The sequence below is a fragment of the Salarias fasciatus genome, chromosome 22, assembly GCF_902148845.1.
Source record: "Salarias fasciatus chromosome 22, fSalaFa1.1, whole genome shotgun sequence".
Classification (NCBI taxonomy): Eukaryota; Metazoa; Chordata; class Actinopteri; order Blenniiformes; family Blenniidae; genus Salarias; species Salarias fasciatus.
In genome coordinates, this window is record NC_043765.1 from 30,691,081 (window position 1) to 30,708,252 (window position 17,172).

The following is a 17,172-nucleotide window of genomic DNA, read 5'->3' on the forward strand; positions in this document are numbered from 1 at the left end:
ATTTGGCTCACTGATTGATCCGACTGAACAGTCGGAGGACCAACAGTCATCCCAGCTTCACGCTCAGGAAACGTGTCAAAGCCCACGTGAGGAAGCAAAGCTGAGAAACATACATGCACACTCCAGCTTCCCACCAGGATGGCCCAGGACGGCTTCCAGAAGAGGCGATGAAGACGCAAAGGTCACTAAACCACACCGAGACCCCGACGAGTGTGAAATGATCAGACACTGAAACAGGTTTCAGTTCATAGCAGGAGCTGCAGTTCGCTCACGTACTGCTCAAAGAATCTGTAATCATGTGACATTCTGGAGTCCTCATGAAAAAAGTTCCTAATCCCTGCTCTAATCCGCCACAGTCCTGACTTCAGTATTCACTTTAGTCCTGGTTTCAGTCCTGGTTTAGTTCCGAGTTTCACCGTGTGGAAGGGCGCCGCTCCCGGCCGCCAGGTGGCGGTACCGCACGCGGTGCGGACCCTCAGCGGTCCCGGGGAGGAACCACAGAAGAAGAAGAAGCGGAAGGGCTAAGCTAGCCGCGGAGATACATTTCTCTTAAATTCTTCTCATTTAAGCATCAAGACGTCGTACGCAATGAGGTATTTCTGAGCTCGGGTCACACTGGGGGCTTTATTAATGCAGCAGAGCTGAGAGTTTGATTTGGAGCCGGTAACTGATTCACTGCAGCCGGTTCGCTTTGTGTCTGCATGCTAACCTGTTAGCCACACGTTAGCTTCTGAAATCTGCTCAATTAAAAACAAATGAATTAAAACATCTTCTGCGTGCACAATGGCTTACATCCGGGCGTGGCGTGCACCGGTTAATGCCTGTGTGTTTGTGATTAAGTGTGTAGCTTGTAGGAGACCGATGGTAGCATTTAATGAATGGATGCTGTGCACGTGTAGTTTAACTGGCTATTTTAACTAGTTATGGACTAGTCTGGTTAATGACGACTAACCAGGAAACACCTTATTTAATGTGTGTGTGTGTGTGTGTGTGTGTGTGTGTGTGTGGGTGTGGGTATGGGTCTCTCCTCTGTGTGTCTCTCTTTTCCTTGTGTGTGTGTGTTCCTTGTCTGTCTCCTGTGTGTGTGTGTGTGTATGTTTGTCTGTATTCTGTGTGTGTGTATATGTTTGTCTATTTCTTTTCCTTGTGTGTGTGTGTGTGTTGTCTGTTTTCTGTGTGTGTGTGTGTATATATGGGTGTATGTCTCTCCTCTGTGTGTCTCTCTTTTCCTTGTGTTTGTTTGTGTTCCTTGTCTCTCTGTCTCCTGTGTTTGTCTGTGTCTGTTCTCCGTGTGTGTGTGTGTGTGTGTGTGTGTGTGTGTGTGTGTGTGTGTGTGTGTGTGTGTGTGTGTGTGTGTGTGTGTGTGTGTGCAGAGGAGACCGCGGCAGGGGCCGGGGAGGCCGCTTTGGCTCTCGTGGAGGTCTGGTCCAGGGGTGAGTCCAGTCTGAGATTAAATGCCACATGCGGTCTGGATGAGGCGAGACCTGAGCTCCAGCGGGGACCGGGGGGGGACAGGAGGGGACCGTCCTCCGTCCTCCGTCCTGCTGCAGGAGGAACGTCTGGACGGAGCGAGACGTGACGTTTTGTCTTTGTGTCCAGGTACCGTCCGTTCGTCCCTCACATCCCGTTTGACTTCTACGTGGTGAGTCCAGACTAACCTGCTCTCAGAGGGCTGCCTCGGCCGGCGCTCCCAGCATGCCGTGCGGCTGATGCCCCGTGCTCCCTCCCTCCCTCCCCCGCAGTGCGAGATGGCGTTCCCCCGGGTGAAGCCGGCGCCGGACGAGACGGCCTTCAGCGAGTGCCTGCTGAAGAGGAACCAGGACTTGAGCCCCACGCCGGCCGAGCAGGTGAGGCCGCGCCCGGCCTCGGCCCACGAGCCGCACGCCGCGGCGGGATTCAAACGCCGCTGATCTCTCTCTGTGTTTCAGTCCTCCATCTTGTCTCTGGTCACCAAGATCAACAACGTCATCGACAACCTCATCGTGGCCCCGGGAAACTTCGAGGTGGTGAGTGACCCCGTCCACCGCCCCACCGGAACGTTCCGTCGGACCCCCGCCGTGACCTCCGACCGCCGCCGTGACCTCCGACCTCACCAGTCTCTGTGTTTTCTCAGCAAATCGAGGAAGTGCGTCAGGTGGGCTCGTATAAGAAGGGCACCATGACCACCGGACACAACGTGGCGGACCTGGTGGTCATCCTCAAGATCCTCCCCACACGTGAGTGGGCGGGGCCAACATGGCGGGCCCTGCAGACAGGCCAAGGAGCCGGTTAACCTGTTCCTGGAGCCGGTTAACCAGGTCCTGGAGGTGTCTAACTAGTTCCTTGAGGTGTTTGACTAGTTCCTGGGGGGGGGTTAACTAGTTCCTTGAGGTTTTTAACTAGTTCTGGAGGTTTTCACTCCAAAAAGGTTCATATGGTCTTCCAGGTGTAATCCAAATCGAAGTTCTTTTCCACAGACCGGTGTGTGTGTTTGTTTACCTTACTGACGGTTTTGACAGCTGTCTAAAACCGTCGTGCCCCCGGGACAGTTAACGGGGATGAGGGGGCCTTTCTGCTTTCACACACCTGGGATGCTGTACTCAAGAAGTTGGACTGCAGATGGCGCTGTTCTCCCGCTTCCACTAGTGGGAGAATAGCGCCAAAACCTGTATAAATCAGCTGACAAGATACATCACAACAACATCAGTGACACTCTGAGGAAGATGGCTGACAGCTGCCGAAACCGTCAGTAAGGTAAACAAACAAACACACCGGTCTGTGGAAAAGAACCTTCGATTCGGATAGTTCTGGAGGTGTTTAACTAGTTCCTGGAGTTGTCTAACTAGTTCCCGTGGCCGGTTAACCAGGTCCTGGAGGTTGTATCTGCTGCTCTGGCATCAGGACAGTGTATTTGCACTGTGTGTTCAGCCTGACTTGCAGATGAGTTGCGATGCCAGGTTTCCCAGCATGCCTTGCAGCTGCTGCAGATGTGCTGCGGTGACCTGATGTAATGTGTGTGTGCTGTGTAGTGGAGGCCGTGGCCGCTCTGGGAAACAAGGTGGTGGAAACGCTCCGCACACAGGACCCCACAGAAGGTAACACACACACACACACACACACACACACACACACACACACACACACACACACACACCCCTCTCAGCGTCATGTCGAGCCTGTCCTCCTGTCCTCTGTCCTCTGTCCTCTCAGTTCTCTCCATGCTGACCAATGAGACGGGCTTCGAGATCAGCTCAGCCGACGCCACGGTGAAGATCCTCATCACCACCGTGCCGCCAAACCTCCGCAAGCTGGACCCAGAGCTGCACCGTGAGGACGCACACACCACACACACACACACACACACACACACACACACACACACACACACACACACACACACACACACACACACACACACACACACACACACACCACACACACAACACGCGCATGTGAGGTTAACTCTGTGGCTGTGTCTTCAGTGGACATCAAGGTGCTGCAGAGCGCTCTGGCTGCCATCCGCCACGCCCGCTGGTTTGAGGAGAACGCCTCCCAGTCCACGTGAGAGAGACCTCCTCCTCCTCCTCCTCCTCCTCCTCCTCCCCCTCCCTCCCTCCCTCCCTCCCTCCCTCCTCCTGACCCGGTTCTCCTGTGTGGACCCTGCAGGGTGAAGGTTCTGATCCGCCTGCTGAAGGACCTGCGGCTGCGCTTCCCCGGGTTCGAACCGCTGACCCCCTGGATCCTGGACCTGCTGGTGAGCCGCAGCCCTCTGAGCTCAGTCTGTCCACCACACTCAAGTTTGACCCATGTTACAGTTTTACTGTGTGTGTGTGTGTGTGTGTGTGTGTGTGTGTGTGTGTGTGTGTGTGTGTGTGTGTGTGTGGTTGTGTGTGTGTGGTGTGTGTGTGTGTGCGTGCGTGCGCGTGTGTGTGTTCAGGGCCACTCTGCGGTCATGAACAACCCGTCCAGACAGCCCCTGTCCCTGAACGTGGCCTACAGGTGGGTGTGGTCTCCAGGCTGGGGGGGGGGGGGTTGGGCGGTCTCAGCCGGCTCTGACCCCCCCCCCCCCCCACCCCCCCCCCCCCCCCCCCCTCCCCTCCCTCTCCAGGCGCTGTCTCCAGATGGTGGCCGCCGGCCTCTTCCTGCCCGGCTCGGTGGGGATCACCGACCCCTGCGAGAGCGGGAACTTCCGGGTCCACACCGTCATGACCCTGGAGCAGCAGGTGAGTCCGGGGGTCCGGGGGGCTGAGGGTCCGGGTGGAGCCAGCTCCTGACCCCCCGCCTGTCTCTGCAGGACATGGTGTGCTTCACGGCTCAGACTCTGGTCAGGGTTCTGTCTCACGGGGGCTACAGGAAGATCCTGGGCCTGGAGGGGGACGCCAGCTGTGAGTCCCCCCGCTCTCACCCAGCCGACCGGCTCACCCGTTCACCCGTTCACCCGTTAACCGCTCGGCGCTGGTTTTCAGACCTGGCCACGGAGATGTCCACCTGGGACGGAGTCATCGTCACCCCGTCAGAGAAGGCCTACGAGAAACCCCCCGAGAGGAAGGAGGAGGAGGAGGAGGCTCTGGAGGAGGGAGGAGACGCAGAGGACGAGAGCATGGAGACCCAGGAGTGAGGAGGAGGAGGAGGAAGAGGAGGTGAGGAGGAGGAAGAGGAGGTGAGGAGGAGGAGGAGGAAGAGGAGGAGGAGGAGGAGGAGGAAAATAGGGCATTCTTAATGACGTCATCGGTTGCTGAGCAACAGTTTCAGAGTTGTAAACACGTTGAGGCAATAGCAATGTAATATAAGGCATGGTCTTTAGAGTGTTTTTACAAAATTAACTTTTAAAAATGTGTATTTTATTTGGGATATAAAGCATATTTTGGAGCAAAACTCAGACATACTGTTTTATAGCGGCTGGCTCGTAGCTGCTGCTAGCTCTGATAGACCGCAGGTGAACTGCTAGCTTCAGCCTTTTAGCACATTTAATTACATTTTAATAACTCACTAATACCAAATCACGCCTTTTAATTCTCTTTAATCGTATGTTACCTCTGACATTTAGCAGTGCTGGAGTTATCTTAGCGGGGCTACATTGCTGCATGCCCTGCCTCGTTAGCAGCTAAGCTAACGTCAGGCTAGCTTCTCCGTCCAGACACTCCTGACATTCAGACCCTCAAAAGACTCTTTAACGGCTGTCAAAACACAGAAACGACAGATACATGACCAGTTCGCGCGGGATACACACACACTGAGGCGGCTTCCCTGGTAGTTAGCGGATAACACTTGCTAGTGGCTCTTTAAAAATATAGCGTAGCGGCAGCCTCATGTAGCGTAGCAGCGTTTGTCTAAATTTTGTAAGCGTAGCGGGCAAAAATTTAAGTGTATCAGGGCCGCTACGCTACAACGCTTTAAGGGAAATGCTGAATTTACCTCGTAAATATATGTAATTTGGAATTATTTATTCTGGAATAAACCAGTTCTGATCTCAGTGAGACCATGTAACCACGCAGACTGTGTGTTTGCTGTACTGAGTGTGTGTGTGTGTGTGTTTCCTGCAGCTGCTGGTGTGTGTCGTCCTCGGAGCTCCTCTTGGTTCCTGCTGGCTGCCCAGACGTCTTCTCCTCCTCCTCCATCAGCAATTCTTCATCTTGTTCTTAGTTTGTTTTTTATTCTTTGTTACGTCACATAAAGTTGTTTGAACTCAGTCCATGTTTGTCTGTCAGCTCAGTGACCTTTAACCCTCAGGCTAACGAGCAAGGCCCACGTCCAGCAGGGGGCGCTCTGACGAGCAGGGCAACAGGAAGTGGCATTAATGTAGAAAAGGATCAAGAACTGTGAGGACGGTCAACGTCTGCATCACTCAGGCTCTTCCAGAACATCTGTTCTGCTCCGAGACTCATGACTCCGCACATCTGGATGTAGAGAACCACCAGATGGTCCAATCCAGAACCACCAGATGGTCCAATCCAGAACCACCAGATGGTCCAATCCAGAACCACCAGATGGTCCAATCCAGAACCACCAGATGGTCCAATCCAGAACCACCAGATGGTCTAAACTAGAACCATCCGATGATCCAATCCAGAACCACCAGATGGTCCAATTCAGAACCACCAGATGGTCCAATCTAAAACCACCAGATGGTTCAATCCAGAACCACCAGATGGGTCTAAACTAGAACCACCAGTTGGCCCAATCCAGAACCACCAGATGGTCCAATCCAGAACCACTAGATGGTCCAATTCAGAACCACTAGATGGTCCAATCCAGAACCACCAGATGGTCCAATCCAGAACCATCAGATGGTCTAATCCCGAACCACCAGATGGTCCAATCCAGAACCATCAGATGGTCTAATCCCGAACCACCAGATGGTCCAATCCAGAACCACCAGATGGTCCAATCCAGAACCACCAGATGGTCTAAACTAGAACCATCAGATGATCCAATCCAGAACCACTAGATGGTCCAATTCAGAACCACCAGATGGTCCAATCTAAAACCACCAGATGGTCCAATCCAGAACCACCAGATGGGTCTAAACTAGAACCACTAGTTGACCCAATCCAGAACCACCAGATGGTCCAATCCAGAACCACTAGATGGTCCAATTCAGAACCACCAGATGATCCAATTCAGAACCACCAGATGATCCAATCCAGAACCACCAGATGGTCCAATCCAGAACCACCAGATGATCCAATTGGACCCATGATGACCTTGAAAATGTGATTTCTTGCATTTGTAGGAAGAACAGACTTGGAGACGTACTCTTTTGGCTCTTGGCTGTATTTGCACCAGGAGGCACCGTCACAAATGACACCCTGTGGAATTTTTACCTCTTTGTAAAAGTCTCTCGTCAGATTTTGTAAAAATATTTTGTAACAAATTTTCACATCTTTTTCTGCTTTGGAACTAAAACATTCAGGGTCGGAGTTCTTGGTAGAAATGGTACCGGTCCGTCTCTGGCGTTGGATCAGAGACGGGGTGTGTGTCCAGATGGGTTCGAGGTCGCCTTCTCTTGGACCCGTCCTGTTGGCACTTCAGTCTGAGTCAGTGTGTGCAACCTCTCCTCTTTACCGAACACTGACGTTACCGGGGCTTCTCAGATCTGAGACCTGCTGCCGACACAGGATGAGGCGACGCAAACCGATCACATTCTACGGGTTTCAGTGTTCTTCAGCGTGGAACCTTCATGTTGTACCTTAAAGACCTCGTCTGAACTGTGGAACCACCCCTTCAGAACTTGTGATGTTCTTCAGGTCCTGACATGTCTGGACCCAGGCCGGTACCGGTACCATACGGTGTGTACCTGGTCCACGGCTCCTGTGTCACAGGGACTCATGGGTATTCAGATGGGGATGTTGGGTAGATGTCCGTTGGAGCCGCTGAGTGTCCCGTTACATGCAGACTCTCTGCCATGCGCACCGTGCACGACTTGTCCGTTGCGCCTGCTGGAAACCTTGTTCCCACTCAAGGCCTCCTGGTCCACGGGGGTCCGTCTGTCTGTATCCCGGCCCGCGGAGCCCCCTAGGGGGGCGGTTCTGGTGCGGACCCTCAGCCGGACCACGTACAGAACCAGAGTGACGAGCACGCTGAAGCAGAGCACCAGCAGCACGGACACTACCACCAGCTCCTTCAGGTAGCAGGGCCCCCGGGGGGCCAGCAGGGGCTCCCCGTCGGTCCACAGGCTCAGGTTCCTCTGAGGCTGTCTGGGGGTCCCCTGGTTGCCCCGGGTGGACGGCGTCGGCCCAGCGTGTCCCTGCTTCACGTCTGCCTGGTGGGGAACGACCCCCTCGGAGGACAGCAGTCTGGGTCCAGGTCCGGGCTCGGCCACGGTCTGGGTCGGGACCAGACGCCTGGTGAACCAGGAGAAGCTGGTGGGGGTCTGGGCCACGGGGCTGCTCTTCTGTCTCACCAGGTAGATGGCCATTGTCTGCTGGTAGCCGTTCTCGGCGGAGCGACACAGGTAGTGGCCCAGCGTGGCGGGCGTGGCCACGAACATCAGCCCGCCGTCCTCCAGGCGCAGGTACAGGTCCGCCGACAGCCGGCTGTTGGGACGCTCCCACAGCTGGCGGGACAGCCGGGACATGGCGGGACAGTGCAGCCGCACCACCTCATTCAGAGACACCGAGACGAGTTCACCTGCAGGACGGGACAGAGGTCAGAGACACAGGACCCAACAGGATCCATCAGAACCCAACATAACCCAACAGGACCCAGCAGAACCCAACAAAATCTAGAAGAACTCAACAGAACCTAACAAACCCAACAGAACTCAGAACCCAACACAACCCAACAGGATCCATCAGCACCCAACAGGACCCATCAGAACCCAACACGACCCAACAGGATCCATCAGAACCCAATATAGCCTAGGAGAACCCCACATAACCCAACAGGACCCAGCAGAACCCAACAAAATCTAGAAGAACTAAACAGGACCTAACAAACCCAACAGAACCCAGAACCCAACAGGACCCAACACAACCCAGCAGAACCCAACAGGACCCAACACAACCCAGCAGAACCCAACAGGACCCAACACAACCTAGCAGAACCCGACAGGACCCAACACAACCTAGCAGAACCCAACAGGACCCAACAGGACCCAACACAACACAACAGGACCCAACACAACCCAGCAGAACCCAACAGGACCCAACACAACCCAGCAGAACCCAACACGACCCAACACAACCCAGCAGAACCCGACAGAGCCCAACAGGACCCAACACAACCCAGCAGAGTCCACAAGAACCCAACACAGCCCAACAGAACCCAACAGGACCCAACAGGATCCAACAGGATCCCACAGGACCCAATGCAACCCAGCAGAACCCAACAGGACCCAACACAACCCAGCAGAACCCTACAGGACCCAACAGAACCCAACACTACCCAACAGAACCCAATAGAACCCGACACGACCCGACACAACCCAACAGGACCCAATGCAACCCAGCAGAACCCAACAGGACCCAGCACAACCCAGCAGAACACCAGATGAAGGTTTCAGCTTCAGACTGGGACTCGTACCTGCAGGAAGTCTGCCGGGACCAGATCTGGTTCTGAGTGTGAGGGAAGCACTGAGACAAGCTTCTTCAACATTTCCCCCATCTACATCCTGACGTCTGGGGACAAGAAGACACACACACTCAAAAATAAGGACTGGTAAACACACACACGGGCATTAGGTACACTTCGGTTTTGGCCTTCAGTTCCCTTCAGATTCTGAGACTCCTCAGACCGGAGCAGAGCCCAGGGTTCTAGAGGGTCTGATGGACCCAGAGAAGAGTCTGGGAGTGTGTTGGGTGTGTTCGCGCTGAACTTACAGGGCAGTCTGGACGCCGGACACTCGGACACACTCCCGGCCGGCAGGGTCCCAGGCGCAGAAGGGGTCTCGAGCCAGAACGCACTGAGCACAGGTCCAGTAGAAGGAGCAGTTGGCGGTCGGGAGCTTCACCACGCCGTCCGATGTCCCCACGTAGACAGTAGCCTGGAACGGGGACACACGGGCCGTGACCTGAGAGGACGTCATCGTGGACGGTACTGCTGCCAGCCGGGAGCGCGGCGGAGGTTAGAACCTTGGGGACGGAGAGCTTCAGGCTGCTGGTCGGCTGAGGACTCTCAAAGACCTGGACTTCCTCGATGATGTGGACGCCGTCCTGGAGCAGCACGGTCTTATGGAGGAAGCCGGAATCTGGAGAGGAACAAGTTTAGAAAACGGCCTCGGTTTCCCCCCCGTCACCCCCCTACGGCGTGGAAAGCATCCGGCGGTACCTGAGAGCAGGAAGAGCACGGTGTACAGCCTCAGGTTGGCCGCCTGGACTCTCTGGACCACCACCTTGCTGTAGTTCTGCTCGGTGGACACCAGGGTCAGACCGCGGGCCGCCGGGCGCACGCTGTCGTCTGCCAGGAAGTTCTCCTTCACGAAGCGCAGGGCGTTATCGGAGGCGTTGTGGAGTCCACACTGACACACACACACACACACACACACACACACACACACACACACACACACACATTGATTACTTCAGCTGCAGTGCACAGGACCAGGACCAAAGTCCTGACTCCAGACAGACTCTGGTAGGTTTGGTCCGGGTCCGGGTGGTCCGGGTCCCCTCACCTCTCCAGGGTTCGCCACCTTCTCCTGGACCCGGGTGCTCCACTGCAGGCTGTCCCGGTTCAGGACCTTGTAGTTCCCGGAGAAGACGGCCCTGATGTCGGCCAGGCTGAAGGAGCAGACGGCGGAGCGGCCCGAGTTCACCGACCTGAGGGGGGACAGGTCTTTACCCTCACACACAGCGAGCACGGCGCCCCCTCCGGGGGCTCGGAGGCACTGACGGCGCCCCCCCACTGACCACTGCGAGGTGAAGACGCCGTAGAAGAGCGTGTCGTCTGCGGCGGCGCCCTCTGCTGGCGGGAGGTTGTCTATGTCCTGGATCAGGTTGTAGGGCAGCTCGCCGTCGGCCTGACACAGCAGCTGGGCTTTGGCAAAGGTGGTCCAGCGCTTCTGGAGGGTCCGCTGGCCCCCGACGTCGCTCTGGACGGGGAGGAGACACATGTCCACACATCACCGTCAGCTGTGACACGTCCACTTCCCGACCAGCGGTTTGGAAATCTGAACGTCTGATCGGCGCTCACTGTGCAGATCTGGGAAACACGAGAAACGATGAACTTCTCGATGAAGTCGTACTCCCGGCCCACTTCGCTGAAGAAGAAGTAGATTTTCTCCTCGTCTGGGATGAAGGTGGAGCCGATGAAGGTCGGATCTGGGAGGAGAAACAGAACAGAGACGGTGACAGCTGAAGGTGAAGAAACGTTGAACAGATGATCCAGTAAGCTGTGCCTGACAGGAAGCTGACGAGGTCCTGGTGTCTGGACCTCTGGTCCACTGACCCCCTCACTCACCCTCCAGCCATCCCAGACTGTCGTCCAGCTTCAGGTCCACCCTGCTCCCCTCGCCCAGGTGTCTGGAGATGACGGGCCGGTTCCCCCGGTAGTCCGCCACGGTCCCCGTGTACAGTTCTCCATCTGGGACCATTCAGAACCGTTCAAGTTAAACTGAACCCACACGGAGGAGACTGATACAAGTTTTAAAGTGATCCTGAAACTAACTCTGTTATTTAGTTCTGGAAAATAAAGAAATGAATTAATTTCAGTGTTTTCAATTTACAAATGCATCCTAGAAATTTGTTTTAATTTAATCAATTCTATATTGGCCGTAACCGCAGTATCAATATCCTCAGTGCTCGGTTTAATCAGTCACCTGGACCAGAAAGGTACTGACTGGACCCGCTTCCAGTATTCCCTTCACAAGGTGAAACCATCAAAATGGATTCACTTCTGGATCTGGTGTGTTCTGCCTGTTCTGGCTCGTCTTTGAACCTAAAGTGGCGGCGCCCGGTCTTACCTACGGTGATGGCGGTGTTGCGCTGGTAGGGGTCGTACGGACAGCGGCCCCGCCCCTCCTCGGATTTCAGACTCATCAGCGTCGTGGAGTCCTGAAGAGACACATTCCAGCGTTAGCCAGGAGCTCGGAACCCGGGAAACCCCGTACGACGGAACATACGATGGAATGTACGGTGGAACATACGATGTAGCTGCAGCGCGGACTGAAGGCGAAGGTTCCACAGGCGTACAGGTGGGACGAGTTCAGGAACTGCAGAACCCGGATGAAGTTGGGACAGTCGGCCTGAAATGAAACCAGACCGCCTGACTGGGACGAACTGGTCTAGAGACTGGGGGGAAACTTATAATACAGTAATAATGTGGTTATTAAACAGTGACCAGTATCAATCCACTCACCATCTTCTTTCCTTTCATGGAGCACTGCTCCAGGTCTTTCTCTGACGGACTCCAGTCCAGCTGGAAACAGTCACAGTTTGTAAAGGTGTGATGATTCATCTGACTGTAAGTGTCCAGAGATATTTACTGGAGATTCCATCTTAGAATAGATCACAGGAAGTGACGGGTTGTCCTCTCACCCGGTGGGTCAGGCTGATGGCGTCGTCCCGGCTGACGTCCAGGGCCAGCACCGAGTCGCGAGCGCCCACGTAGAGCGTGTCTCCGTCGCCGCTGAGCAGCAGCGTGGTCGTGTTGGTCACGTCCGGGCTGCCGAAGTGGACCAGAGGTCTCCCGGGGCTGCCTGGAGGGGGACGGACCAGACGGCACGCTGAGGGTGGAACGTCAGGACAGACGTCCGGCCGGCGGCTGGAGGCTGGACTCACCCAGAGGGAAGGACACTCGAGGAGTCAGTCCGGTGACGCTCGGGCTCAGAAAGCCCACCAAGGCCATGGCCACAGACAGGAGGCCGTGACTCCTCATGGTATCAGGGCCAGCGGAGGCTCAGGGAGAACATGGGGCCCGCGCCGGGCCACAGCGTCACAGGGCTTGACGGGAGTCGGGTCGTCCGCTCTCCGGCGCCGCCTCGGGTCTGTCCATCTGAAACACAGACCAAGTCCAGGTTCAGTGTGGAGAGAGGGCCGAGTCAGGAGACGCTCTGGAAAACCGTCACTTCCAGAAAGCGGGACGACTGTCCTGCTTCTAGCCCGTCTGCTCCCGCGGTGCTGATTGATCCCAGAGGGATCTCCCGAGGTCCCCGACGCCCCATCAGGTCTCAGCACCCTCGCCATCACGGCCACAGCTTTTTATCACAAGTCGTTTCCATGGCAACCAAACTCCACATCCTAATGGAAAACCAACGTGACACCTGAACCGTCTCCACATCCACCGCTGGCTGGCTTCTGGAGCACCCCCATCCAGGACTGAGGATCCAGGACTGCTGAGCTGAACGGCAGTCTACCTGTCCTCCAAATGTGGCCAATCTGGACGTCTTTTCAACGTCAAATTAAATCTCGTCCCATAATGCATTCCTTTTTCAATCACTGATCTGAAAGTCACTTTCACTTCCTACATGACGCTGGTGGCCACAGCTGCCATCAGAACCTCCACCTCCACCCACGATCCTGACGGGGTTTTCATCCGAACCCGGGAGTGACCGATGGAGGAGCGTCTTCACCCCGGTGAGCCGATGGCCGACACTGGGAACAGAGGACCGTCTGAGATCCAGGAGACCGATCCACTGATCCCACCGATCCACTGATCAACTGATCCCACCGATCCACTGATCCCACTATCCAACAATTCCACTGATCAACTGATCATACAATCCACTGATGCCGTGATCAACTGATCCCACCAACCCACTGATCAAATGATCAACTGATCGTACGATCCACTGATCATATGATCCACTGATACCACTGCTAAACTGATCCCATGATCCACTGAGCCCACTTCACACACTGCAGCGCTGCAGCGCTCCAGGTAAAGACGTTCTGAAGCGACTCACTGATTTCCCAGCTGCCCCGGACAACCGATCAATCCCTCGTCAATATCAGGGTGTCGACCTGTGACCCCAGTGGTGGAAGCTCCTGATGCAATGCGATGAGAGGTCAGAGGTCACAGAGCCTGTGACCTGCTGAACTACAACCAAGAGAGCTGCTTCACCCTCATAACTCCACAGCTCTGCTGCTCTTCATCACAACTCTGCTCCTCTTCATCACAACTCTAGCTTCTAGGGTGTCCATTTTCACAATATGCAATGCAGTTTTTGTAAGTTACAGTTTTGTAATGCTTATAAAATTGTGAAATAAACACACAAACAAACTCTGCTCCTCTTCATCATCATAACTTTACTCCTCTTCATCACAACTGTACTCTTTATCATAACTCTGCTGTTCATCATCATCATAACTCTACTCCTCTTCATCATAAATCTGCTCTTCATCAGAACTCTGCTCCTCTTCATCAGAACTCTGCTCCTCTTCATCAGAACTCTGCTCCTCCTCATCAGAACTCTGCTCCTCTTCATCAGAACTCTGCTCCTCTTCATCAGAACTCTCCAGCTTCTCCTCCACATGCGGTCAGCTCTGAGCAGCTTGTTGTTCTTACTGTTTTTGTCTCTCAGTCTTTTCTTCCTCTCCTCCTCCTCCTCCTCTTCCTCCTCCTCAGCACGGAGCCTCTCCTCTTCCTCTTCCCCCTCTTCCTCCTCCTCCTCCTCCTCCTCCTCGTGCAGACTCTCTCCTCTTTTGGACCATTTAACGGGGAACAAGTCGGTCCGGCGGCGGTGAAACGCAGAGCACGGCTCAGAGACTAGAACAACACAGCCGGAGCCAGACCCTCCTCTTCCTCCTCCTCCTCCTCCTCCTCCTCCTGCGCCTCCTGCAGGAGGCTCACTGTCACTGCAGGCCGCAGTACCGCGGCTGGCCGCCAGAGGCGCTGTCAGCCTCAGCACAGCCCGGCAGGAAGACCAGAGGGGAGGACGGAGTCCCAGGGTTCTGGACCACCGCTCTCCAGATGTGACAGGAACATCTGTTGGAGAGAACTGAGTGTTTTCTCTCCGGTTGGTGGTTTCTGTTCTTCCACACGGTCAGAGATGTGCTGAAAGCCTCGCACATCATCAGGCTGCAGACTGAGAAACGAGGCCTGATGACAACAACCTGCTGCCACTGCAGCCTGCAGGGAATCAAACCTGCAACCTTCCCGCTGAGAGGCCGAGCCGAGCCACAGCTGTTGCTTTCGTGTGTGAGTGTGTGTGTGTGTGTGTGTGTGTGTGTGTGTGTACCTTGGGTTTCATGGGGGAAACATTCCCGCGTCCAGAAGGTTCCTCCGCCTGCAGACGAGCCCCGAGCCGCTGCCCTCTTCCTCCTCCTCCTCCTCCTCCTCCTCCTCCTCCTCCTCCGCCCGGCTCGCCGCTGCAGACCTGTCCCCAGCAGAGATCCCAGCGCTGCCCGGCGGTCCGACCCGGAGCGTCTGAGCCCAGATGGCCGCAGAAGGGGAGGCGCGGCGGAGGGAGGCGTCGCTAAGAGGGCTCACGGGGAGAAAAGAGGCTTGAGGAGGATTAGCGGCGACCTGGAAACAGTCGCGAGGGAACCGGCTGTGCGGCCAGCGTGGCGCCCGCCTCACACTGAGGCAGCTGGGCTCACAGAACACACACTCCCAGAACACACCACCAGAACCGCCAGGAACCAGGAACCACCAGGAACCGCCTGACGCTCCAGTCCCGGGCAGAACTCACTGCCTCCACATGGAGGGAACCACCGGAAACTCCCAGATTCAACATGATCCAATGTCATCAAAGGTCAAAGGTCACTGATGTGAGCCCTCCACTGAACGCCATGTGCTGCTGATCTGATGGTACTGAAGACTCAGCAGGCCTGAAGGCCTCACTTTAGATCTGGTCTCAGTCCAGGAGCCTGATGCTCAAAACCAGGATCAGGGGTTAAAGCAGAACTATGCAACTGTTGCTCTGGCGCTCCCCCTACTGGTCTCCTGTGAAAGCTCACTGTCGTAAACGTTCTGCACCCCGCCCCCGCGTGCAGAGAGCGTCCCACTCCCGTTTCCTTTTCTTCCACTCATCAGACAAAGGTTTTTTCTGTCTTTTTGGTTCTTCCATCCGGGAGCACCTAGGGGTGGCGCTGCTAACGCTAGCGAGGGTTTCATGTTTGTGTCACGCGCTTTTATCCTTGTCCTCCTGTATGAGCGCCGTAAAGCAGGTTTGTTCTTGCGAGATGTCGTCGGGTCGCTCCTCTGAATGTTGCAAGAGCTGTTTTCAGGACAGACCCCGGGGGGAGTGGAGGGACCGGCCAATCACCGTGACAAGTCTTTGTTTCCCCCCACAGGGATTCTGAGATTTATTGAGGTAAAAAAGTTGCATCATTCTGCTTTAAGCCGGATATCTGGGTTATAGTGGATCAGCTGACCCAGGACCCGGCTGCTATACAGTAGGATTAAGAGAACGGGAGATATGTTTTGAAATCAGTTACCATGGAGTTCTGTGGAGCTAGTCTACTCCAGACCAGGTCCAGGGTTCAGTCTGCTCCAGACCAGGTCCAGGATTCAGTCTGCTCCAGACCAGGTCCAGGATTCAGTCTACTCCAGACCAGGTCCAGGGTTCAGTCTGCTCCAGACCAGGTCCAGGATTCAGTCTGCTCCAGACCAGAAAGCACCTCCAAGAATTATGATGAAAAAAAACCGGATTTATTTTGTCTCAGTGTGAACATTGTAAACTGCTGCCTGGTAACCAGACTCTGGTTAATTAATCAATAAATCAATCAAATCAGTTTAGTTTGTGACTAAAAAGCAGTGAGTTCTGAGTCCGTCAACAGGTGGAGGTCATACAGTGATCTTTGAACTTCCGTCTTTTCTGCTGACTACTGCAGAGGCCCTGCTTAACCATGTTCACTAAACAACAGTCAGTGTGAGGACTGTGTGGCTCTGCTGGTTCTGGACCAGTTCTACATGCTGTATCTGAAGAACGGTAAGCGATACAGACGTGGAGCTGGCACCAACATATCCGCAAGACCCGACTTCATATTCAACTTCAATACAGTTATGAGGCTTAACGTCAATGCGTTTGGAGTTATTAAGGAGAAAACACCTTTCTGGGAGGACAGCTTGGATTTGGGGGCGGCCATCTTGGAATTTTGCGTGTTTGAAGAGGATCTGTACCAAATTTCATGCTGCTATCACAAAGTGAACAATCCTGGCTAAATCTGCTCCCCTGCAGCCTGAACCCTCTGGTTCTGGACCAGATGGACCTGGATCAGTCAGTCCTGGACCACAACCTGAACCAGAACAGACCAGACCCTGGACAACCCTGGTCACACCAGAACCCGGGAAGACCAGGTCCTGTAGGAACCATGTCAGATCAGATCCTGTAGAATCTTGGTCACACCAGAACCCGGAGAGCCAGATCCAGTAGAAACCAGGAGGACCAGATCCTGTAGAGAGTCGCTCCCCTGAGGCTCAGCCGTTCACTGAAATCACTCTGAATCTGTTGCAGAAAACAAAAACAAAACCCAGAACTTCCGGGACCAGAGGAACCATGAGCAGATCAAACTGAGGACCTTAAAGACAGGATCGTTTATTCCAGCTGCTGGAAGACCTGAGCTGGACCTGCTCTTCTGGTGGTCCCTGTTACTGCCGAGGAGAGGTGGTCCAGGACTACAGGTGACCCTGTCCTCCAGTCCAGACTGATCCAGCTGGACCCTGTCCTCCAGTCCAGACTGATCCAGCTGGACCCTGTCCTCCAGTCCAGACTGATCCAGCTGGACCCTGTCCTCCAGTCCAGACTGATCCAGCTGGACCCTGTCCTCCAGTCCAGACTGATCCACCTGGACACTGTCCTCCAGTCCAGAC

The 17,172-nt window shown here is 54.9% G+C and overlaps 2 protein-coding genes across 2 annotated transcripts; one reads left to right on the forward strand and one right to left on the reverse strand.

Annotated features, from left to right (window-relative positions):
• The first annotated feature begins 484 nt into the window (after nt 1-484).
• On the forward strand, nt 485-5,669 carry ilf2 (interleukin enhancer binding factor 2). The gene is made up of 15 exons (XM_030120011.1): nt 485-593; nt 1,374-1,433; nt 1,600-1,642; nt 1,743-1,847; nt 1,929-2,006; nt 2,114-2,216; nt 3,009-3,074; nt 3,190-3,306; nt 3,462-3,540; nt 3,646-3,733; nt 3,917-3,978; nt 4,088-4,202; nt 4,274-4,364; nt 4,446-4,619; nt 5,523-5,669. Exons 1-14 carry the CDS (start codon nt 589-591, stop codon nt 4,595-4,597), a joined length of 1,164 nt encoding a protein of 387 aa, XP_029975871.1. The 5' UTR covers nt 485-588; the 3' UTR covers nt 4,598-4,619; nt 5,523-5,669.
• Nucleotides 5,670-6,755: 1,086 nt separating this feature from the next.
• Nucleotides 6,756-13,981, reverse strand: sema4ab (sema domain, immunoglobulin domain (Ig), transmembrane domain (TM) and short cytoplasmic domain, (semaphorin) 4Ab). The gene is made up of 15 exons (XM_030120000.1): nt 13,924-13,981; nt 12,198-12,411; nt 11,955-12,115; nt 11,776-11,835; nt 11,564-11,662; nt 11,381-11,471; nt 10,879-11,001; nt 10,612-10,739; nt 10,329-10,510; nt 10,094-10,238; nt 9,748-9,937; nt 9,552-9,667; nt 9,300-9,463; nt 9,004-9,098; nt 6,756-8,109 (listed from the first exon to the last, which is right to left on the reverse strand). The coding sequence occupies exons 2-15, from the start codon at nt 12,292-12,294 to the stop codon at nt 7,316-7,318; spliced, it is 2,445 nt and encodes an 814-aa protein (XP_029975860.1). The 5' UTR covers nt 12,295-12,411; nt 13,924-13,981; the 3' UTR covers nt 6,756-7,315.
• Between the last annotated feature and the right edge of the window lie 3,191 nt (nt 13,982-17,172).

Excerpts from the sequence above, each read along its gene's own strand:
- ilf2 (XM_030120011.1), top strand. Across the intron at positions 3,307-3,461 it reads GCTGGACCCAGAGCTGCACC|TGGACATCAAGGTGCTGCAG; the intron begins GTGAGGACGCAC and ends CTGTGTCTTCAG. Across the intron at positions 3,541-3,645 it reads GAGAACGCCTCCCAGTCCAC|GGTGAAGGTTCTGATCCGCC; the intron begins GTGAGAGAGACC and ends TGGACCCTGCAG.
- sema4ab (XM_030120000.1), bottom strand. The coding sequence starts at position 12,294 with ATGAGGAGTCACGGCCTCCTGTCTGTGGCCATGGCCTTGGTGGGCTTT. Across the intron at positions 11,472-11,563 it reads GTCCGCGCTGCAGCTACATC|GACTCCACGACGCTGATGAG; the intron begins GTATGTTCCACC and ends GTGTCTCTTCAG. Across the intron at positions 11,002-11,380 it reads CAACACCGCCATCACCGTAG|ATGGAGAACTGTACACGGGG; the intron begins GTAAGACCGGGC and ends GAATGGTCCCAG.